Genomic DNA, 25,602 nt, shown 5'->3' with positions numbered 1-25,602 from the left:
ACAAAATAAGTATGGTACACCGGGGCACGTTTACGAGGGTTTTTTTCGCTGAATTTTTTAATTTTATGGTTCAACTTAGGAATTCTTAAACGTTATGGCCTTATAAAGCAGTTAATAAAGTATAAATTTGTGCATTCAGTTTTCCCCCTGTTTGTATTTAAGGGGCTTAAAATGTTAATTTTTAAGTCAAAGTCGGTTGCTCCTCTTTCTTCCTTGCGCAAAAAAAAAGAGGTTAAGTGAAAAGATTTATAAGAGCACCTGATATATCTTACTCAGGTTTAATGAGAGTCTAATGCCTGTTTATTTTTTTTTCTGTTAATTAATTCTTACATTTGGAACTGTTTATGCCAGTAAAAAATGGAAGAAAGAAATTGGTTTTCTGTTTACTCATGCGTATTTTTTTTTTTACTTATCTTCTCTTACTCACAAATAACAACGTACTGGGTAGTGAAAATGTATTATAAAGATAGTACATAAATAGGAAATGTTGAAAAGAGGAAAGACTTGGAATCTAAAACAAATTTGCCCAGATATTTTTCTTGTGCATTGTGAAGGGAGCGGAACTTAATCCTTCAACAATTACTAGAGGTATTTCAACCACAATTAGAAGAAAGAGTGAATGGGGATATCAGGGGATTTGTAGGCTGTCTCTCCATATTATCTCACTCGACAGTGATTGACTTTGAAACGCCAGCTTCATATACAAAAAAGGGTGCCTTGCATGCTCTAAAAGATAGATAAGCGCTAACGTTCTTTATGTAAATGAATACGGTGTTCAAGCATATTCCGCTTGCACCTGCTCAGAAAAGCAAAGCAAGGAATTGTTCCCTATTATTGTGGATTCTTTCTTGGACACACGTATTAGTGTCATCATTTTTCTGAATAGCCAAGCTGAAAAGCAAAGTTGCCTCCCTTGAATCTAAGGTATTCTACATTGTATTTACAATGGCTTTGGTCTCAGTTGAACGCTATTTACCTCCGCATTTTAGCGCATAGATAAGGACATCTGGCATTTATTGAATCCAGTGGTGTACCTCACAAATAGAGTTTGATATTTATTATTTTGTTGTCGTTAGCCTTAGGTTAGATGAGAAGCGTTATTTCAGTGATTTCAATTTTAAAACTGAACCAAATATACTTACAGAAAATCTAAACCTAGAGAACCCCATAAGGAACAAGGAGGGAAAAAAATTATTTTCAAACCATTGAATAAGTGATGACTAGCCAAGTATAGTGTCCCACTATAGTAACCCTGTATTGCGGAGAGCTCAGCGGTCGAAGTGGACATCGCCCCCTTTATGCTGTCCTATTCGGGGGGGAAGGAACTAAGAAAGCTTTGAGCCGCAGGGAGAGGGAAAAGATAATTGTATAGTTGCCGTAGCCTAAAGGTTAACAATAATATATTACTTATGTCCCCAGAAGCTTACAACTTTTGAACTGTAATCCTGAAAAAAAGTTTTTTTTTTTTTTTTTTTTTGAAAATTTGTGTCTTATTTTTAGCTCAAGATAACATTGAGAAACTTCTCTCTCCTTTCTGAGAAACAAACTAGATTTTTTACGGATGTTTTTCCACCCAATATTTAAACATGACCATGAAACATATTAAATGCCCAAAAAGAATTTGTGTTTGAAGGTAAAGTAAGTGAATAAATAAAATTTGAAGTTGACGCAACGAAATTACTTTTCACAGTATCAAAATTTTATAAAGCGAAGAATGAAATTGAAAATTATTCGAATATTTTACTCTGATCAGTTTATGAAATTACAAGTTTGGCCATATTAACACATGTAATTTAAAAGTAATTATTTGAAATTCGTACTTTTAAGTCTTACTGAATTGTGAGTCTATGGTTCCAAGAAAAGAGCCGTTAGTTACTTTTAACAGAAGAACAAAATCTTTCTTCGATGTTGTTCCGTTTTTCAAGTAAAGCATATTTATATTTGCTTCATAGGAATAAATTTTCTGATTGTTATTTACCGCCTTTGTACTTAGGAATTATTTAGTAAGCATCTATGCATTCATCATTAGTAAATTGCGAAGGTAGCATTAAACGTAACATAAACTGACATGTGCATTTAACTATAAATTATCAGGTGAAAATTTCTGCTATATTTACTGCGTTACAAGCAAAAAATTTTAAAAAAAGGTGAATGCGAGGTAAATTTTCTTGTGTTTTTCACTTCTATATTAGTTTTTTTCTTTTTTTTTTAACTTTTAATTTCTTCAAGTTAAAATTACTTGCTATTTCTTGCACTAGAATATATTTTACAAACATCACATAAAAGAACGAAGAAAAAGTCAATATCTACATTATAAAATATGATATGCTTTCGCGAATACAGGATGATTACAAAATTACTCCTATAATGGAAGTTATACCAATTTGAAAATGAAAGATTCAGAAGTATTATTATTGTTATATTAATTTTAGAATATTGATTTAAATCATTACTAAATTTTTAACCACAACTATTCTAAGAGTTTTTACAAAAGATTGTCTTTAGACTTCGGAACATCAGATGACCGAGGAGCAAAAAATTTGCAAACTGAGGCTATGAGAAACCTATAAGTTTTGTTTCCAAAAATTGGCTAGCTTTTTGCATACATATTGTTGAAAATGGATCTAATTTGATGCTGCTGTATTATCGCAAACGGGACGAAGACTACCTTAATGATCAAAATTTGACGTTTGACTCCAAATTATGAAATTTTCGAGTCTAACACTTACTTCCGCTAATAAAGACAGTAAAGTAACCAGGTTATAATCAAATAGTTTCACGATAATTCGTAACAGAGCATATTGCCATTTTACCTGTAGTTGTTTACAATTATTTTTTTAATTTGAAAAAGACTGATTTGTACAGAAGTTGTTTGTATTAGCATAATAAACAGAACTCGTGTTTGGTGGTGAGATAGGTGGGTGCAATGCCTCCTCTTGATCTTTTAAATGAAGCATCAAATTGAAAACATCAGAGGAAAATTGCCAATAATGTTCAAATCAGTCATGACCTTATAAAAAAAAACATTTATAAAAAGCAATCATTTACATTTTTTCCAAAATGTTGTTAAAATAAAAATACATCGATGCTTAATCTCATTCATTATACATTCCATTACTCGTCAGGTAAAAGATCTCTCAGGTATTTGTTTGGTTTGACAAAATTAAATCCCTAGTGCAGTTTCGCATCGCAAAGAGCTCAAGTGTCTGGCATCTGGTGGAAACTCGGCGTCAAAATTTCCTGTGCCAGTCACATCCGGGACTTAATGGTAGCATATGAAAGACTAGATGCCATATCGGTGGTTCGCACTATGTCCGAAAAAGCTAAAGCCTCTAACGAAACACCATGCCTTTTTTTTTTTTTCAAATGATTGCAGCAAAGGAAGTCTCCGTCCCTCAAAGAGTTAATAGTTTGTTCAAGCTTTTAAATGATGGTTAGAAATGATAATAAGAAAACAGATAAAATTAGAAATTTCATTCAATTTCGTATTATCAAGAGAATGTTATAAACGTAAATAAATAAAGAACTAGTTCCAGTTTTTTAAATGAAACCTTGCTAATATTTTCGTCGAGAGGATGGTTGAATTTTGCCAGAAATCTTGTTCAAATCGAACAGAGTGGCGGAATTACGTTATATAGCATTCATACAGTTATACATTCGAATCGATAGATATAGATTTCTTTATTTTTTCAAATAAAATGACTTGTACATATTTTGTTGAAATATAAAACAAAGCTTTAATATTTTATTAAATTATCACCTGCATTTTCCAAGTAATCCCTAGGACAGTGTCCGTTTTCCGATTTTCTTTTATTGTGAACTTTTTATTAATAGGAATTATTATCACTCCTTTTCAAAGCATCAGAATAGAGGAAGCTTATGTGATGGAATTTTTCTATCCATGTTTGGAAACTTAGTATGGCATAACTTTGAGTTTAATGTTAATTTTATAAACTGACACTTATTTCTTTTCCACTTAATATAAAATTTTTGTTAACTAAATCTAACTAATTGCTCTATCAATTTCAATTATTTAATTAATTTTAGTTAATTATCATATTCTTATAATTAGTTTTAATTGGATTTATTTTTTTAACGTAAATATGCTACTAAGTCTGCTTTAGCATGCCTCCTCTTTTGAAGTTCGTGCAACCTTGGACCCCCCCCTTAACAAAGTTCTAGCTACGTGCCTGTTCTGACTATCATGCGTCTTTATATGATTTTTCCATTACTTTTTGAATTTCGTATTTGGAGAATAAGTTATGATAAAACAAATTTTCTTGGTAATGTTTTCCCAATTTCAGCATCTTAATTAACCTTAAAAATCTCATTATAGCGTCAATGGTTAAGAGGATCTTTCTTATGTCAGTATCTTTTTGTTTTGGAGAAAAATGTCTTTCTACAGATGATACAAACCGAGAAAAAGCCAAAATGACTAAAATGACTTTCACCGCTAAAATTTCTAAGTGTTTGTTTTAAGAAAGCTGACTATATATTTATCATTTCAAAAACATTTTTCCAAAATGAATTATTGATTTCCAAGTACCATCAAATCTTCATTCCTCAAAAAGTTTTAACATTATGTACGTAAATATTTGACTCCATCTGTTAGTTTGCCTACATAATTTTTGGTTAGTACCTAGGGCAAAATATTGCCTAGATATTTTTCAAATGGTGACGTAGCTTTGGAACATTTCTTTCGAATAAGAGGATGCAACTTTTTTTTAATTTCCGAAAAACTTATTTTTCAATAATGAATTCTGCTAAAAATATAGCGTTAGAATAATGTAAACTAACTTTTGCAAGAAATTCAAATTTCGAATCCAGGGAGAGTTCATCCTTTTTTTTCTGCATAGTTACCTAAATTTAAGCATTTCAAATATGCTTTTTTTTCATACATTTATATCGAATGAATCTTCCCAACATTTTGGTGTTCGTACCAATTCATTGTCAAAGTACTTGATCAATAGTTAGGAGAGCTTGTTATAAAATATGGATCATTGAAGATTTCTCTTAAAACAATTTTAAACATTGTCAAAAATACTCGACATCTAAAACAAAATTAAAACAGACAAGTTATGCTAGAGATTCCAAAAAAAAAATTATATACAAACATCTCGTTTTTAATCAATCTTGAGTTATTTGTTGTCAAGCTTTGAAAGAAAGTGTGAATCAACTGACCTAAAGGTTTTTCCAAGGTCATTTTCAAAAAATAAACACACCAAACTATGGGAATATAGGAAATATAGGACAATTGCTAAAAATTTAGGAAATATAGGACACTTTTGATGCTTTTTTTGAAAATGTAGGAAATATAGGGCTACTTCTACCCCTGTGAAAGTAATATTGTTCGCCAAATGGGCAATAACACTGCCAACTAAATTAGCAAGTTCTTAAGCCATTTTTCCTCACCCTTTTTCAACTAATGGAATCGTTTAATCAGTCGGGCAACGGAGTTCAACTTGCCAGAGGTGAACAGTATAACAATGCTGTCTAAAGAATTGGGCTTCCACAGAAGAAAAGATAACAAACTTTTTTTTCAGCACACTATTTCTTGACTAGAATAAATTGAGCCATGAGTGTAGTTAAAGCTTCTGCCAGGGATGTCCCCCCCCCCCCCCCTAAGAGCAAATTAAATATTGTGATGCCCCTTGCCAAGAGCAAGAGCCTCGAAAACACCGATAAAAAAGGAAAAACTCCTCACAAAACCCCTTTCCAACTGCTGGCCTCTGGGGGGGTACAGGCTCAACAGATTTTGTTCCAGGGGCCAAAATTAATAGATCCACGCCTACTCCCTCCTGAAAATTTCAATGCTGTCAGCAATGTCTGCGCCATGACTGTCTCTAGGTGGGCACCACTGCTTCCACCAGTAAGGCATTGAAAGTCAAGAAATGGTTGAAAGCTTCCACTGTGAAAGATTTTGATTGTGTGCCACCAATTTCAGTATCTTCGTTGACTTCATCCTTTGTCAAGCACTTCTTCCAGTGAGTTGAGAGATGAATGAGTTTAACTTTAGGGGGCTGTTCATTAATTACGTAAGGATGATTTCGGCAAATTTTCACCCCTCCCCCCACGTCAGGTTAAGTAAGATTTTTCCACCCCCCTCTATCTTACTTAAGATTCCATTTCATTTTTTAAAATAATAAAATAACAAATCTTACATCACTGGAATTGTTACTGAATTCAATATTATTAAATTTCTTTTAAAAAGTTTTTTGTTGTGTAAAGAAATATTTACTAGAAGGAATCTAGACAGAATGTTTTTTTGACAACTATTTTTTGTGTATGATGCAATACTAATTAATAATAAGACATTCCATGCACAGTACAATTTTCTATTCATTCTTTGAAAAACAAGTAAAAAACAGCTCATCCCAATACTTTTTTACCCTCCAGAAGCAAATAAAATATGATCCCTGCCAAATCACTTGACCGCGCGATTTCTAATATAAAATATTGATTTGGAAAATATTACGTAAGAATGGATCTGACCCCCTCCTCCAGATGCGTAGCTAGGCCCGACTTTCGGGGGGGGGGGGATTACTTCTTTTATTATATATATATGTGTGTGTGTGTGCATGCATGCGTGTAAACTTTTTTAGTATTAAAAAAAAATAATAAGAGGGAGATGAATCTTACATACTTTGGAATGGGGCGCCCCAAGTTCGCTACTTGTGTCAAACAAAACAAAAGCAAAGATTTTTTTTTTCAATGTTTTGGAAAAATTAACTTTTTTTCAGCCTATATTTAATTTAAAGTGAAACTTTCTAGCAATGGGTCTAGTCAAAATCAGGGGGGAAATCAAATAACTGATTAGCGTGTTCCGTTCATTTCAGTGTGACAGCTCAATTTAGAGGCTAACAGATGCATCCATTTCTGCCTGTAAGCTGGATGTTTGACTTTCAATCTCATCAGTGGTCAGACTATAAAGACTATTTTTACTAACTTGGTTCGTACTAAAAGTATGAAATAAAATAAAAAAAGACTTCTTGATTATAACCTGCAAAAAATGAAATTTTTTGCAGGTGATTCATCGTTATATTTATTTTTGTTATATTTATATTCGTTATATTTGTTATATATCATCGTTATATTTATATTTATCGTTATATTAATGATTCATCGTTATATTTATATGTTGCTTTTTATGTATTTACATTTATGTTAATTCTAAAGCAGTTAATAAAATTTGAATAAAAAAATTAAGGAAGAAATATAGGCAGTAGAAAGTTATTTGCACAAGGGTCATTTAACGGTAATTTAGACATTTAGGTAGAGTTCGTAACCTGACCTTTTTTGCCATAACTTTTTAATTTACTGTTCGATTAGCATATTGTTTTATTTTGAGCTTTTCCTACCAACACACCAACTCAAATTAAAAATATTAGCAAATCAAACGGTAAATTAAAAAGTTATGGCAAAAAAAGGTCATGTTAAGGACTCTACATAAATGTCTAAAATACCATGAAATGCCCCACAAAGCTGCATACCAACTGTTCTCCTCTCAAGTTTTTATTTTTAATTTTATTAGCTGCTTTAGAATTTACATAAATATCTATTTGAGAGAGCAACAACAATTTTCGAGTGTTATAAACAGAAGTCTTGTTTATTTTTTACTTTTTAATGCGAACCAAGCTAACAGAAATAGTCTAGATTTATTTCGTTTTTAAACATTTTATTCATGTAATGCTATGCAGTTTTTCTTTTGAATTAAAATATAACTAGTCGACCCGTGCGGAACTCCGCACGTGCTTCAAATCATTTCATAAGGCATTTCGCTCTTTAAGAATTTCAAAGGAAGAACATTATGAAGAAGAACCGAAAAAAAAAGTAAGCGCAGAAGAGAAGGCATGTAATTTAAAGACATCAGTAACAAAACCTCGTTAAATACAACGTTGTGATAATTTGATCATAGCTCCCCTTTTAATCGTACATATTTTCAATGCAAACATAAATGTCATTAAAAGTGTGGCTGAGTGGTGACTCGTGAAAAAGCAATAATTGTGCATGTGAAAAAACAGGTTGTGGCAAATACAGTCCTGCACATGTCAGCATCTGACGGGAAAAAAAGAAACATTAAAGAGATATTTTATTGGCACGTATTCGAATTGGCGCCATTCTGACTAACAGCCCGACACCCCAACAAACCTAGCAATTGCGCCTTCCTTTTCGAAAGCTATTCATTGATATTGAAGAAAAATGTTTTTATTTTTGAAAATTTTTACAATTTGTTATCGCAGGCTGCTTAAACCGTTATAACTTAGATGGCAGCACGTGTTCATCATTTAACAGCACGGTTAAAATACAAAATAAATTGAACTATGCTCTTTTTTAAGCGTAGCTTTTCGAATGTAGTAAAAATGTGATAAGCTATTTGTTTTTTAGCAAAAAGAAGAACAAAATATATTTTACCTTTCAAATTGAGGTAGTATTTTATTTATTTGTACAAAGAGTCAAAAACTCATTAGAAGAATATATATTTCAATATACGATTTATTATTTTTTTCTGAACAAAAAACAATTCTATTGTAGTCTGAAATCTTAAACCTGTTACTTATATTTTTGCTTACATTATGCTTTAATTTTCTTTCCAGAGCCAAAGCTTCAAAAAAAAAAAAAAAACCACGTGCAATTTCGAAGTAATTTAGCACAAAATCACTGAATGTTTTCATATTAGCAAGGAGCATTTCCTTCTCATTTATTCTATTCCCTCATAGTTGTTATTCATTTAATTCAGTGTTCATGTAATGCGCGATATTTCTCTAAAATTTTTACAATTTGTTATCGCAGGCTGCTTAAACCGTTATATCTTAGATGGCAGCACGTGTTCATCATTTAACAGCACGGTTAAAATACAAAATAAATTGAACTATGCTCTTTTTTAAGCGTAGCTTTTCGAATGTAGTAAAAATGTGATAAGCTATTTGTTTTTTAGCAAAAAGAAGATCAAAATATATTTTACCTTTCAAATTGAGGTAGTATTTTATTTATTTGTACAAAGAGTCAAAAACTCATTAGAAGAATATATATTTCAATATACGATTTATTATTTTTTTCTGAACAAAAAACAATTCTATTGTAGTCTGAAATCTTAAACCTGTTACTTATATTTTCGTTTACATTATGCTTTAATTTTCTTTCCAGAGCCAAAGCTTCAAAAAAAAAAAAAAAAAACCACGTGCAATTTCGAAGTAATTTAGCACAAAATCACTGAATGTTTTCATATTAGCAAGGAGCATTTCCTTCTCATTTATTCTATTCCCTCATAGTTGTTATTCATTTAATTCAGTGTTCATGTAATGCGCGATATTTCTCTAATTTTTTTGTTGCAGATTGTCCGGACGTGGGCCCGAACACGTAATCTCCTGGTTACGAAGAGAACGCTCTGCCGATCAAGCTACTCAGCTCTGTCGGTCATAGCGCAAATTAAAGTTATAAGTTTGACCGAAAACCTTATTATGGTTCTTTAAAACAGGTTTTTCGGCTAAAAGAAACAATTTTTAGACCTTGGGTCTATTTTTCGTCAGTAGCCAGCACCATAAGCTATAAAATTAGCCGTAAATCAAAGAAATCGATCAAAAATTGAGGGAAATTTGGCGTAGAAACCAAAAACAGGCTACAGAAATAATATATAAGGATTACCTTCAGAAGGCTCTGATGGGACTAATGCTGCTTCAGCAGACTACTTCTTTTTCTTCAGACGACGTTAACTTTCTCTTTTTAGAGCAACCCTTTTTCTCATTTTAATTTTTTTCTTTGGATTTAAAAAAGCTTGTTATTGGTTTTGCTCGCTTCATTATACAACAACTTTCACTTAAAATGTACTATTCTAAATAGTTCAGACTGCACATTTTCAAAAGAATACGCAGTAAATACTGGCTGACAAATCAATGTGTTAGGAGATCATTTCAAGTAAGTATCCGCCAGAATAGTGTCAGAAGCATTTTGAAGGATTTCGTTTTTTGCCACGCAGTGTACAGTGAAACCTCCGAATAGCGGACAGTCAAGGGACTAGAAGTTTTGTCCGTTATTGGGAGGTGTCCGCTATTAGGAGGAACTACTTAATTTACCTTTTTCAAAATGGGCTCTTGTTCCCTTTGTAGAACACAATCGAAACAATTGTGAAAGGTTTACTACATTTTACATCAAGCGTAATTAATCTGTTTTTCTTAATAAAAGTATACTGACAGCACCCACTTGTCTTAAAAAGCATTTAATCAATTAAAGTAATCAATTAAAACAGTTTGACATCTCTTTTTTGTATTACCAACGGCGGCGATTCGGCGGAGCAACCACCCTCCCCCCACAAACTTTTTATGGTTAATTTATTTATTTTATCTCGAGTATCACTGTTGCATTATTGACAGTTGGCAATATGACCTTGAATATGGGCAAATCTTTTTCATATCTAAAAATTAAACAACCCAACAAAACCACGGCGGCATAAAGCCGACTACTACCGGCGCCGGTCTGCTCAATTGCATCTCCCGAGAGCCCCAGTTAGAAAAAGCGCCCAGTTTTCTCTTTTTTATCTTAACTTTTGAAAAGTTATTGTGTACAAAATTCATTAAAATCTTAAGAAAAACGTACGTTAATTGTTAGACTGACATCAGTTTTCACTTATCTGCTTCAATACTCTCAAAACTAGCCGTAACAAAATTATGACTTTTTTTTTCTTTTTCATTTTTTGCTGCCAGCAAAAAGTACCATGTCTTTTATTTCTTTTTTTTTTTCTGCCCCCAACTTTTAAGCCCCAATCGCTGCCTCTGCCCATTACCACCCTTTTAATTCTAAGAAACAGTGATAAGGAAATGATGGGGGGGGGGGGGGGGGTAAAAAGTTGTGGAGGATGAAAAGCTTTGTAATGCAAGCAGTTACTAAGATATTCTGTGAAAAGAAAAAAAAACGGAAGTGCTAAGATCGCAAGGGAATTTTTTTTTGTGAAATAACTGTCCGCTGTTCGGAGTGTCCGTTATTCAGAGTGAATTACATGGAATGGCCTATATTGAGGGACTGGGACTTGCAAAAATGTCCGTTAATTAGAGGTGTCCGTTATTCGGGAGTGTCCGTTAAGGGAGGCTTCACTGTATTTTCTGATATTCAAGATCAAAAAAAAAAAAATATCAGGCACCAAAAGGCATTAGAAGACTTTTTCTTGAAAAAGGTATGCTTAAAGTTTCTTTTACTGTCAAAATGATTCCTTTAAACTTGCAATAAAGCACTTAATAATTTAATAATAGAATAAAGACATAACAAAACTAATACAGAGGAATTTTTATCAAGATCGCATATTGTCTTTAGTATCGATTTCAAATTTTCATCAACATATTCCAAATTTCTATAAAGTTTCCTATAGTCCCCGTATCTTAAAAGCTCTTTATCTCAACTTCTTTTCCTTCCCATGAAATTTGAAATATACAGATTCAACTGTATGTAATATTCTGCTCATAAAATTACACATATTTAACAATTTGCAGAATCTATGATAAAAAAAAGGCTACATATACGGGGCATTCCACGGTATTTTTGACATTATGTAGAGTCCGTAACGTGACCTTTTTTTGCCATAACTTTTTAATTTACCGTTTGATTTGCAAATTATTTTAATTTGAGCTGGTGTGTGGGTAGGAAAAGATCAAAATAAAATAATATGCTAATCAAACAGTAAATTAAAAAGTTATGGCAAAAAAGGTCACGTTACGGACTCTACATAGATGTCAAAAATACCGTGGAATGCCCCATACGTGGATTTAACAAATTAATCTCATTTCTAAAGTGAAGTGTCAAATTTCACTCAACTATCAAAAAAATGTCGCAGCAGAAGGAGGCGTCTTTATGCTTGAGGGTCACTCATGGAGCAGATTTTCAATGGCACTGGGGGGGGGGGGGGGGGATGAGCAAAGTAAATTTTTGACTATTGTTACTTTTAGAAAAAAGTCGTTTTGATTTTTTTCCTCTCTTTTTTTTTTCTTTTCTGTTTTCTTCTTTCTTCTCTTTCTCTCTCTCTCTTTTTTGAGACTACTGGCGTTGCTAGGGGGGGGGGGGCGGTCGCCCCGGGCGGCACTTTTCTAGGGGTGGCAAATTGGCCCTTTTGATGTGGAAGAATTAAATGTATTTTCTAAATAAGGAAATTATGGTTTTAATCTATTACTGCAAGCAAGAAAATCTCTTCTTAAAGCAATCAAAAGAACAAAATAACTTTTCTGGGACATAATGGACAATTTAAGTATTCCTGTAGTTTTCAATTATTCCAGAAAAGTGACACCACAAACGAAGAAAAGTGCGGCTCAAGTCATTTTAAACCAAACTTACCCAGAAAAATATGCCTGTTTCAACACTTAAATTTATGATTGAAAGCTCGATAATAATAATAAGAAATTCTCTCCCTGACTTGAGTCGCTCTTTTCTTCGTTTGCGGTGTCATTTTATTGGAATAATTGAAAACTAAAGGAACAATACTTAAATATTCCATTCTGACCCAGAAAAGTTATTTTGTCTTTTTGAGTGCATTATGAAAAGTGCATAGTATTTTTTAAAAAATCTGTTATTTAGACTGTAGAGGTTAACTTCAGGAACACAAAAACAATGAACTTTTCCAATTTTTGTAATAAGAAAAAGCTAATACAGGATTTTAAGTTTAGAGTTTCTTGAAAGCCTGCTCGTGAAACAAAAATTTCCTCTTCTTTTTAACTTCAGGAAAATGGTGACAAGAGTAAGAAAAGGGGGGGGGGGAGGTATTAAATTTTACACAAAACAATTTATTGCTCGTCACACTTTATATGTTTCAGAGTTTGCTTTGATTTCCCACTCTTTACAAGAGTTCTCTTCTTCAAACGAAGTATAAGAGATTTCCGTTTTCTCGCTTTTGAGTGTCGATAATCTATCCGACAATTTTAGATCACATGTTCAACTATTCCTTATGAAAGGTAAGCGAGTTTCATTTTTCAACATTTGGGTTGGACCCTCAACTTATTCAAACATCTAGTCTAAAATGCGTTTTCAAGTATTCAGCTTCAAACAATTCCGGTAGGGAACCTCTCCCACCCCCAATCTGTAATCGAACAGTGGGAAAATGTTTTTAGGCGGGAGAGCGCTTTAATATCTTATCCCTTTTCCTGATATCACCAAATACGTTTAGAAATACGTTTTTAGACCTTAATGTTGGAAAATTTCTGGGCCGAGACCCTAGCCCTACCGTTTCCTCTAACATAGCAAATACAGTCAAAAAGCATATATTTGGGCCTTCAATTCTGAAAACTTTCCTGGAGAAAACTCCAACCTCTATTCTAAAGTATCAACATCTAGCTTAAAATTACGTTTTTAAAACTTCGATACTTCACTATTAATTCATGTTTTTTGGAATTTTTCCGAGACAGATATCTTAGTCGCCCTACCCCTCTCAACTTATGTCTCCTACGATTAAAACTGCGTTTTTAAAACTTCAATTTTGAAAAATTTCTCTTCGCCCCTTTTCCTTACGTCTCCAAAGATAGCCCAAAATTTTCTTTCTTAGAAATTTGCGTGAGTAGGAGAGTTCGCTAACCCTTCCTTCTAACTGATAGTCTAAAATGAAATTCAGCTTTAAGAATGATTTTTAGAGGGAAACTTCCCTCTGTCCCCTCTTCCTCCTAACATCATTAAACAAAGCCCAATTATGGAAATTTTTCAGGAGAGAACTGCTTGGGGCTTCACAACATTTTTTAAGCCATTAGGGAACCTCTCAACATCACCAAAGACAGCCTGGAATGGCGTTTTTGGGATTTCGGTGCCGAAAAATTTCCAAAGAAAGAACCCGAACCTTCCCCTTTCAACCGAACCACCAAAGATGCCCTTAAAAATGATTTCAATTTAAAAAAACATTTCAGTAAGAAACCTCGGCGCCCCTCTCTCCCCTAACTCCTACAACTGCGTTAGAATACGCATGCAATTGCGTTGCAAAGATAGTCTAAAATTGAATATTTAGGAGCTTAAAATTTTCGCATTGGGGCAGTTCTCAAAAGTTGGGAGCAAACACAGACCTCAACTTTGAAGCTTCAGCACCAAATAACGTTCATTTTAATTGACTCAAAAGTTTTTGAGTTAAATAATAATACTGTATAGAGACAAGAATTGACATAAATTATGGAAAAAATGCTCTTCAAATACCCTTTAAAAATATTTTCTTTGCTAAAAGGCACAATTTTGGACATACCAAAACGTTAACTGAGCAAATGTACCATTTAAAAAAAAATTTTTTTAATTATTTCCATACATTTCAAAAAAAAATTAAAGATATGAATCGAACACTGAATAATTTTTTGTTACAGTAAAACCTGTAAAGTTAACCACCTTTGTAAGTTGACCACCTGTCTATGTTGACCGCTTTTGTCAGGAACGGAATTAGTCCTATCTTATATAATGAAGGAAAACCTCTCTAACTTGACCACCTCTCTATCTTGACCACCTGTCTATCTTGACCACTAATGAACACCAAATTTGGTTTGGAGTACTGTAAAAAACCCTTTGTAAGTTGACCACTTGGTTTAGTTTTTAAAATTTTACTTAGCAAATTATTTTATTTTATTATTATTTTTTTATAGCTTTCCAAGAATATTTTTAATACCAGAACAGCATTTTACTAACTAAATGAAACAGCAGCATAACTAAACGTCCTTTTGAGTTTAACCACATGGGAAAACTACTAAGAACCCTTTTATTTCTCAAACTTGTTTTTCTTTTGTTGATCTATTTTTGTTGATCCCTTTGTACTCCCTGTTCAATGAAAACGTGTCAATAGAAAAGTACAAAGTATTTTTTTCCAGTTGCAATATTTTGGGACAACAATGGAATTGTGCTAAAGAGTAAAGTTACTTGCATTGAAGTATTTCTGGTGCAAATGATTAAGAGATAGGACACACACACACACATTTTCATTTTCAACTGCTTTTTTGAACTATGAGAGTCTAGCTTGTTGCTCTTTGTGTTATAGTTTTACATAAAACGGCTTCAAAAAGAAAGTTAGTTGAACTTGAGATCAATAAAAAGTATAAAAAATTAAAATTAATTGAAAAGGGAGAAAGCCAGAGAAAATAAGCTGACACATATGGAATTTCTAAAACTAGTGTCTAATAAGTGCGCCAACTTCAATAAGGAGTTATTTTGTTGAAAAGTAGATTATCATGGACTATAAATGTATATGAGAAAAATTTGTAATTTTTGAGAAGCTATGAATTTTTAGGAACTATTAATATCAAATGAGTAACTTTTCATAAATAATAAGATTTTTTTTTTGGTCAATTTACTGAAATTTTAAATTTGCATGACACATCATACGTCATTCTGGGAAAATAATCTCTAAAAATATTTGAATAACATTTTAAACAATAGTTTCAAAGTAATGCTAAACAATGAAAGTGAGTTGAACAGAAAGAGTAAGTGTCAATCAATCAAAAAATGAATACATGGAGCAAGAAATGACGGAAAAAAAAATCATTACCCCCTTTATAAGTTGACCACCTGTCTAAGTTGACCACCAAAGTACTGCACCGCAAGTGATCAACTTACACAGGTTTCACTGTAATATTTTACACAAATAACAAAAGTAAAGAGAGATTATTTACTTTGTAAACGATTTTAGAAAAAAGTAAGTTTGAAATTTGATGCATGTCCAAAAGTTACGATCTTTACAATGCTAGTATTTGAGAATTAAATATATGATGTTTTCGTTTTAAAGGTATTTATCGATCCTCAGAATCAATTTTTAATTGTTTTAAAGTGTTTTCGTAAGCTTTTATGCAGTATCTTAGAAAAAAATAATTTTTCTTAAACATACATGTGAGATGTCCAAATGGCGTTACGAACTTGAAGCCGATAATTCTGTCCCTTTTCCTATTATTCATAATTTTTGATGATTCACTGTCTTCTAACCTCAATAAAAAGGGTTATTATAATGTTATTCTTTGATCCATTGGTATTTTGCATAATTAATACATTACACATTGAACAATACATAAATTACAGTAGAAACATGGCTGGTTATGATCGTGATCGTAACAAAAGCCATTTTGCGCTAAAATCGCCAAGCAAACCTCCGTTGGCGACAACACAGTATACGATAAGCTAAAGGTTACCAGAGGGGAATTCCAGTTTGACAAATGTAGTTTATCGTCAGCTGCATTAGTTTTGGCAACTTTATCGCCTGCGCAAGCAATTCTAATAACTTTTTACTAAAATTGCGGTTTTTGACTTAAATTTAGCAATTTTCTCCAAGTGTGGGCTCTAATCCCCCCCCCTGCTTTTTTCTTTTGAAAGTATATAGAGAATAATAAGGTTTTATTTTTTCTTCAATTAAATTGTTAGTTTTAATTTAAACACGTTTGAGAGTTTTGTGCATAAGCTATTTCACAACAAAAGGGCGGCAAATTGAGGGACCGCCCCGGGCGGCAAACACTGTAGCTACCCCACTGTTTGAGACCAACATTTCGGGGGGGGGGGGAGCTACGCCCCTGCCCCAAATAGAGATTTTTCCAACACCCACTCCCCCTCCGGACCCTTACGTAATTAAAGACTGGCCCCTTACTTCTGAGAAAGAGCTCTGGAGGCCAAGGGTTGGGTTGGAAGGGGGGCTGCAGGTGAATGTTTTTTTTATAGAGGTAATTTTCTCGTCTTTTTTTGGGGGGAGGGGGGTTCCTGCTTTTGAGGGGACGAATCATAGCTACATTAGGGGGGGGAGGGAGAGTGCCCTTCATCTTACGGAGGTGGGCAAACCTGTTGGAAGCAACTGCAAAAAATGTCTCCAGTAGTCCAAGATTACTTATTAGCATGCCAAAGATGTGGTTCATTGCGTGATATATGCAATTTCAAAAGCTTAGATTTCTAAAGAGAGGAAAGTTTTACTTGTTTGTAATGCCACATAAGCTTAAAATCAAATCTCATCCGTGTAAAACAAAGTAAATAAGAATTCAAATCTTAAACCGTGTATAATCAAAACCGCATGAAATGAGGGTCTACAGTAGTTTTGAGCGAAAAAGAATTTAACATAGCTTACAGTAAAGTAGGGTACTATAGCCAGGGCTAAGGCAGAAATACATAAAATACACCGCCAGCTCAGTCACTCCATCCGAGAACTGCAGTTTCGTGTTTATTAGCGCTCATCAGCCCGGAATAAGGAAGTGCCTGAGCTGGAGGTGAAAAACCTTTTAAGAAGTCAAAATAGCCAAACAAACTGGTAGCTAATATAAAATTAGCACAGACCAGATGAGCGACTGAAACAAAGCTGGAGGCGGAATGACTGAGCTGGCGGTGTATTTTATGAATTTAACATGTACCTACAAAACAGAAATGGAACAATTAACCAAAAACAAAATTTTAAATGGCACGTGACAAAACCAAAATAGAATTTTCTGTAGTTACCCTATGAAAATCTGGAACTACAAATCGTTTGAGATCAAATCCTGTAAGTACAATGTCTTCTAAATCAGACGAGTTATCCGTCTGAGTAGGAAAAGGAAATGATAATCCAGGAATAGCCATTCTTGAAAACAAAAGTTAATTATTTTTCAATCAAAGCATTGTCTTAAAACAGAAATTATATTTGTTTCACAAATTTCATAAAACATACTTAGAATTTAATAATTCTAATAGTTCGAATTTGAATCAGACGTTCGAAAGTTCGAAAACAAAATAAACACAAAATAGATTGTTGCCATTTAAGAAATGTTAAAAAAGCATCTTTTAAACTATTGGAGAAAACTGCAAAGTGGAGTGTAATATTAATCTTCACATCCCAAAAAATTTTCAGAATTTAGAAAATCTATTTCCAAATTTGACATTTTGGGTTGGCTGTGCTGAAGGTTAGATCTTTTTTATTATTATTATAATTAGAGGGGCTTGCTGTGAGCATGAGCTTCGTGCTTTGCCTCTACTTCAGGCCCGCCATTTTGAGTATTTCTCGGGGGGGGGGGGGAGGGTAAAAGACTCAAAGTAATTTTTAACGAGAAACAACAGTAAACACGCTTACTTATATGAAAAACTTATATGAAAATAAATTTTTCAGGGACGGGGCAGCTGACTCCCTTTGACGCTTCCCCCCCCCCCCCCCCAAATGACGGACTTTACTCTACTTCCTTGATATGATGCTTTTCAAAAATTTTGAATCAAAGAATTTCCAAAATATAATTACCTTGGCAGAAGTAATGTTACAAAAGAGATGAGTACAAACTTAATTTGTAGGTTGCTTCTTGCATGAAAAAGGATCATAACTTGTAATATCCAGCAGTATTTGACGAGCATTAAAACTCAGCTTTAATGACCATGATATCTGCAATCCATTGTAAAAATCTCTTGGTGAAACTTATACCAATGCTCATCGCTCAGGCTCAGAAGTTTTTGGGAAACACATTCTGGAGGAATGGATGAAATGGGAGTTTCAGAATGTGCGGCAAAGTGAAATGGTGAAATATTTATTCTACTTTTAGGGTCACCTATCTGGTTTTACCTATGTAGTAGCACATTCCAGTTAGCAAAAAAAAAAACCTTTTGAATTTTCAAAATTAATTTGAATTCTGAAATTCTGAATTCAAATTATGTTTTTCGCAATCACGAGTTGCGACAGGGCCCTTCTCATTGGGGGCTATTATTTCTAGAAACAGCTCCTGTCCCCCCAAGCCTAACCCTCCTCCTGGCCGGTTATGTGTGTATAGTTGTGTGTGAGTGTGTAGGCTTACGTGTGTACACGTAGACGTGTGTATGTGTGTAAAGGTGCGCGCGCGTAGGCGAGTGTGTATGAGCATGCGTGTGTAGGACATGGACGCCACCACCCAGCAGAAGTGGATTCCAGGAGACACTGCTCAGGACCAGAGTAGCCGTGCCGCCGCCGGAGGGCGGTGGTGCTACAGAGGTCTTTGTCTAAGCTGAAAAAGGAACCACAACGCCAAGGACCGTCAAATGAGAACAATAAGCAATCGTGATTGCTCAAAAAAAAAAAAAAACCTCCGAAGATCATTAGCATATGATAATACAGGCAATTTTCAAAACTTGATACTCATATTGTAATATTTTGTTGAAAATTAAAAAAATATTTTTGTTATTATAAAATGATAACGCTCTTGTTATTAACATTTTCAATAACAGTTGAGATCTTCTAATATTCTGTAGAGTATTTGTTTAGTTAATATTTTGCTTATTTGTATTTTGAATATTTTGTACAACTAGTAAAGTACATGAGGGGTATCAAGTAATTCATATACAGATCTTCATTTAGTAATTTAGTTAATTATTCATTCATTCACTTTTTATCTTATTGATTCACTCTTTTTCTCACTCATTTATTTTTCTTCATACATTTATTAATTTATTTTTTAAAATATTCGTTTATTGCTTCATCATATTTTCATTTATTCATTCTACCTTTTATTTATTGATTCATTTGATCAAAAACATTTTTTATAATCGAATCGAAAATATTTCATTTGAAAAATATTTTATTTAGCACTTCTGTTATACTTGGCCTGATTGTCACGGATACGTCTGAGGCCTGGTTTTGCTTATGTCACAGCAAATAGACTACTCAGAGACTTCGGGATTTCACTAAATGATATGCTTTATCTAAAGGTACAACTTAACGCTGAAAAATTAAAGTTCTAAAATAAAATTTTTATTTCGGTTAGGATGGAAAACAGCTAGTAATTTCATGTAATTTCCCCATTAAATATCTATATATATAATTCTCTTACGTGCCGGCAAATGAAGGGGTGAATTTCTAAACCTCTGTTGGCAACACTTCGCCGATAAATCATGTAAACAAACTTCTACGTTGTTTTGAGATCTTGAATTACAGAATACTCAACGAACTTTTTTTTTTTTTGAGATGAGTTTGAGTCGGGCTGTGGCCCATTTCAACCTTAATCAGCAAAGAAAAGCTCAAAGAAGGCAGGAAACCGTTCTTGAATCCAATTTAAGACGAGCCATTTCCAGAGTTGTATTCTCTGATTCGCTGCCGATAATTTTTAGCGGCTGGGGAATTTTCAGTCAGCAGTTCCTTCAACAGATCAGGTGCGTCACACAATGCCGGTAACCGCACCTTTCCGTCATGGCAACATTTAGTATATTTATTTGCAGTATTACGCTCTTTCTGCCAATAAAGAGCACCACAAAATTCGCATTCTTCACACATTGCTCCACAATCATGTTCATCGGCAATGTTGTTTTGAACGCGTAGGCGCTTTGAGCGTCGTCTATTCTCTGCTTCAGTACGACAGTTCAGTTCAAAATGAATAACCGAGAAAGAATTTACTTTATTCCTTTTATTCTCAGCTGAAAGGTTTCGCCAAATTTGTTTAGGGTTATAGTAGTTTTAGTATTGTGCAAGCAAAGTAGCCTTGGCGAGTTTTCGCGTTTTTAGTTAAACCATTTTTTGTTCGTGACGTGGCAAGGATTCAGAATAACAACAAGAAGGACAAACGTTTGAGAAAATATGTTTGGTGCTCTCTGAGCCTGTTTTTAGTCATGGCCAGCTCTATGTGGCATTATCAAGAACAAGATCTTTTGAAGCAGTGTCAGTTGTGGCTCCCAAACGGGACATTTTTAATTGTGTATATGAGGAAGTTTTCTCAGATTAGAATATATAAGAGTGTAAATATGTAAATATATATAAGAGTGTAAATAATGTAAATACATCCCTCGGGGGAGCCTGTAACCCCTAGAGGGCGCGTCCCCAGGTGGCGGATAGGGGAATGCCTTCATTGGTTTTCCAATGGGTGGTAGAAGGGAAATAAAATACCTTCCGCGGACCAACAGGTAGAAGTGCAATCTCTCCAAAGCAATGACAGACACTTTTGTATCTATAATGGTAAAGTTGTGCACATTGCCAAGGCAGTCATCTTACATACAGCAAAGTTAAACTGTCGAAAATCTGGCTAAAGCAGACAAATTAACATTATGAACGTAATTTTCATATTGGTTAAATGGATGGTGACCTAAATGCAATTACCAACTTTAATTTTTACGGAAAATTTTAGCTAGGCTAATGTATTGGCATACAGCGAGCGAGCGAAGCGAGCATGGATCGCGAAGCGATCCACAGGGAACTGCGTAAGCAGTTCCGGGGGTTGGCGAGCGATAGCGAGCAGGGGGCGATAGCCCCCTAGTTTTTATATAAAACCCATTGTTACAAATTTTGTTGCCTTGCAACAGTAATGTTAATAGTAATCATAATGAAAAGTTTGAATCAAGGCTTCTCTGAAGCAAGCATGAAATGTATTGCTTTGCACTGTTATTGCTCCCGCAGATTTTTATCCTCACCTACGCCAATGATCGATAACAGGGTCAAGTAAAAAGACATATTAGGATCTTTATCTCGAGTAACTTGTATGTTGTGAAACATAAATTAGTTTGAGAAACCTTTAATATTTAAATGAATTAGTGCACAAAAAAAAAAAAAAAATCGTAGAGAGGAACATGGATTAGTTTTTAGTGCCAATTGCTTAAAGTTTTAGGCACGTACAGTCGCTCAAAAGATTTTTAGAGCGACGGGACCCCAGAGAAAAAATCGATAATGGATTCGTGTGGATGATGGTTAAAATTAAATTTTCATCGATTTACACTATACGGTATCGATTTTTTTGGGTATCGATGATGAAGCAGTTGAAAAGCCAATATTGGCTCGAAATATAAGGAAAAAAATTATTTTATATATATATATATATATATATATATATATATATAAATTTGATGATTAAATATTGGATTTGCAATTATTTGATCATTCAATTTATATAAAAAATAATTTTTTTTTCTCCTTATATTTCGAGCCAATATTGGATTGTAAAAAAGGCAAAAAAAAAACATAAAAAATAAATCAAAAACTATTTTCAGAAACGGGTCACGTACGATTTAGTGAGAACAACCTAATAACAGCTATCAATTATAATAATTGACGTGTGTAAAACATGTAACCCATAGCGAAAACAGCTATTATTTTCCAATTAAGACAGCGTTCAACAGAATAACAATTATAATAATTGACTCTCGCAAAAACATGTAATCTTGTTGATATAAAACAGCTACCAATTATATTAATTGACTTGCGCGAAACTTGTAACCCATTGCGCGAAAACAGCTATTATTTTCCAATTAGGACTGCGTTCAACAGAATACCAATTATAATAATTGACTTTCGCAAAACATATAATCTTGTTAATATAAAACAGCTATTATTTTTTTCAATTAATCATCATTTAGATATATTTAACTTTCATTTTCTTCCCAAGATTATACCTCAATGTTTCTAATTTTTTTTTTTATAGATAATCTTTTTTTTCAAGGTTTCCATTTCCAACAAAAAAATGATAAACACAAAAGATACACAACACATATATTTTTTAAAAAAAAAAAAAAAACAAATCATATTTATTTACATATCATACAATACAAAGATAAAAACATTCAATTTGTACATTCAAAAATTAATAATATCAAGATTGTTAAAATCGATGTCATCACCATTCAACCAGTCTTCCGAAAATATAGACAAATCTATTAGTGGTGTTTTGGGTTGAAATTCTAGACTTGATCCGTATTCCGTAGCATTATTATTATTATTATTATTATTATTATTATTAGCAGGTGATATCGGTTCGTACATGGAGATCGAAGATGATGTTGAAGGAACGTCTTCCGTGATGTTAGCAGGAGATATCGGTTCGTACATGGTGACCGATGTTGATGTTAAAGGAACGTCATTCGTGACAGGAGATATCTGATCATACATGGTGAAAGATGATGATGATGAAAGAACGTCATTGGTAGCACTCAAAGATTCGATTTGCTCTCCTTGTTCTGGTGGTGGTTGTACGACAAATTCGACGAATATCATTTGTTGTTGTTGTTGTTGTTGTTGTTGTTGCTGCTGCTGCTGAGGACAATATGTGGCACAATGATAAAGACTTTTCACGGAACATTTTCTTTCATCGTTGAACCTTGCAATTTTAAATTTCAGTTTCAAATCGGATAAACTCGACGATTTAATTCTAAAAAAGGAAAACAAACATTTTTGAGGGGTCACGATCACATACGTCGTTTCCGGAGCTATCGCAAAAATTCTGTCCGGACGCAACACGTAACCCCTAAAATGACCAAAATCCACGTCCGAGAAATTTCGTTCTCGCACCGAATAGGTTCTTTTTAATTCGTAATAGAATATCGGCACGTTTTTCGTTTGGATCACGTGATGTTCTTCAGCCGCCACGCTCCTGTATCCAAACGTAAAACCATATTTCACCAGAAAAATGTTTCTGTACAAAAAACTCAACCGCCGATCCGTGTTTTGTTTTTTGATTTTTGTAGTAGTCTTTTTTTGTTGTTGTTGTTCGCAGCAGTCATCGAAAAGAATCGGTCTTTTTAATTTTCTGTGTACTTTGAACCATTCCAACGCACGCAATTCGTTGGACGACAATCCCTCGAATAAACTCCGCTGGAAATTTTCTTCGACCAGAGCAGTCTTTTTGTCTATCCTCGCAAATCGAACTCTGTGCGAATCCATTTCTATGTAAAAAATGAACGGAATCGATAGCGAGCGAAACCGTTGAATAAATTCAGATGGATGCGTCTTTTTACATAGCATCTCGAGATCCAATTCGTTCAAGTCCAAAACATTGTCCACGACAGATACGTCGGGAAACACATCCAAATTTTTTTCCATGTCTAACCTTTTACGGTGGTATAGAATGAGTCTTTTATTTGCTCCAGAGAACGAGCTTTTATATACAGCAGCAGCAGCAGCGATGACGTCCATAAACGTCATCAATTGATGACGTCGACACGTTATGTAAGTTTTTCTGTTATCGATTGTGGCATCGAGGCTACGACAAATAAAAAAAAATCAATGAACAATCGGCATTCTCCAAACATCCACCAAGAGTCGTGATGCCAACATCATTTCGAAACGATGGCAATCCGGATCAAAGCAACTGGGACATACATTATCGCGATAGTATTCATTTCTCTTTTCAATCATACCTTCCATATACATTTGAGTCATGGGTATACCATTTTCCATCGCGTATTTCTTTAATAAATTATAAGTCGGACCATTCGCGGCAAATAACATTTCGGAACAATGCAATCTTCCCAAGTCAAACACTAAATATTTCATTTCGAACGGTCCATCGCGACTCAGGAAAGCTATTCCGTTACTCACAGAGTATCCTTTTTGAGGATGAGCTGCCACGATAGCCGGAACGTGTGAAAAAAACGAAATGGGTCTATTTTTTTTCTCCGATTTCAATTCGTCGGCAAATAAAATTCTTCTAGATTCTTGTGCCGTTTCGGAAACGCATACCGATCGACTCGGTGTACAAACTTTTTTTTCCACTTTTCGTTTCTTGTAATTTTTTTTCCCGTCAATAAATTGCCTTTTTCCGGTGCTAGTAGATTGTCGTCCATCATTTTCATCATTTTGTTGCTCCACGAAAAATTGGTCGTCTGTAGGGTTGGTGGTGGTGGTGGTAGATTGTCGTCCATCATTTTCATCATTTTGTTGCTCCACGAAAAATTGTTCGTGTTCATCGTCTGTCGGGTTGAGTTCAATAAAATCCATTTTATATATTTTTTTTTTGGTGTTGTTGTTGTTGTTCTTTGCAAATCTCTCGAGAGACACGAGTTACAATGAATGAAAACGTCGAAATACCGCGCTTTTATAATCAGAAAACAACCTATCTCGCGCGATAATCTTGTTTACGCATGCGCAGTTACATTTGTTTACGCATGCGCAGTTACATTTGTTTACGCATGCGCAGTTTTTTTTTTTTTTTTTTTTTTTTTTTTTTTTTTTTTTTTTTTTTAAATATCTAAAAAAATTTGACTAAATGGATTAAAAAATTTTTGACAAGGGGGGGGATATTCTATAGTATAGAAAATACTGGGTGAATTTGCACATTGACTAAATGGATTAAAAAAGATTAGTTTGAATTATAAATCATTAGGATAAATTTGACAATTTAATGCATTCTTGAATAATTCAACAAGGAGAGATCCTATAATATAGTAAATACCACTATCTCGGGTGAATTTGTACATATCGAAAAATTGACTGAATGGATTAAAAAAGATTAGTTTGTGTTTTAACGGGTATTAAATTTTTTTATGCTCACAGTGGAGAAAGAATGTTCCATCAGTTGTACGATGCCAATATAAATCATTAGGATAAATTTGACAATTTAATGCATTCTTGACAAATTCAACAAGGAGAGATTCTATAGTATAATAAATACCGCTGAAGAAAAAAGGGTATATGAGAAATTGAACGAAAAAGTGAACAAACAGTTTCAAAAAAAACTCCAGCAAAGGAACTAGAGGTAACGCTTCTTCGATTACAGCAATGTTGCAATCATATTAGCTTACTGAACAAGGATACGAGTAATTTATTAGAAGATTCAATATCGGATAGTGTATCAGATCTAACAAAATCTATATCAAGTTCGTTACAATTCTCACCTCCCGAGCTACAACAATCGTACGATTCTTGTGAGACAGCAAGCGTCAACGTAAGCCTCTCCGAATTTTTTTTTTCAAGATTATGACTTTGAAAAAAAAATATTGGTAATGGTTCTTCGGTTACAGCAATGT

General features: G+C 33.8%; 1 protein-coding gene across 2 annotated transcripts in view; it reads right to left on the bottom strand.

Moving 5' to 3' along the window:
• The window catches only part of LOC129224019 (cyclin-dependent kinase 10-like), a 63,143-nt gene extending 45,491 nt beyond the window's left edge, over window positions 1-17,652 (bottom strand). The window contains exons 1-2 of one of the 2 annotated variants that reach the window (XM_054858415.1): window positions 17,600-17,652; window positions 17,392-17,512 (exon numbers count right to left, since the gene is read on the bottom strand). In XM_054858415.1, coding sequence (XP_054714390.1) covers window positions 17,392-17,511 — 120 coding nt within the window. In that variant the 5' untranslated portion in view covers window position 17,512; window positions 17,600-17,652. Of the gene's footprint in view, window positions 1-17,391 lie in introns of both variants that reach the window. The other variant, XM_054858414.1, reaches the window with a different exon arrangement.
• Between the last annotated feature and the right edge of the window lie 7,950 nt (window positions 17,653-25,602).

The sequence above is a fragment of the Uloborus diversus genome, chromosome 6, assembly GCF_026930045.1.
Source record: "Uloborus diversus isolate 005 chromosome 6, Udiv.v.3.1, whole genome shotgun sequence".
Lineage (NCBI taxonomy): Eukaryota > Metazoa > Arthropoda > Arachnida > Araneae > Uloboridae > Uloborus > Uloborus diversus.
This window is presented reverse-complemented; position numbering and strand designations above follow the sequence as displayed.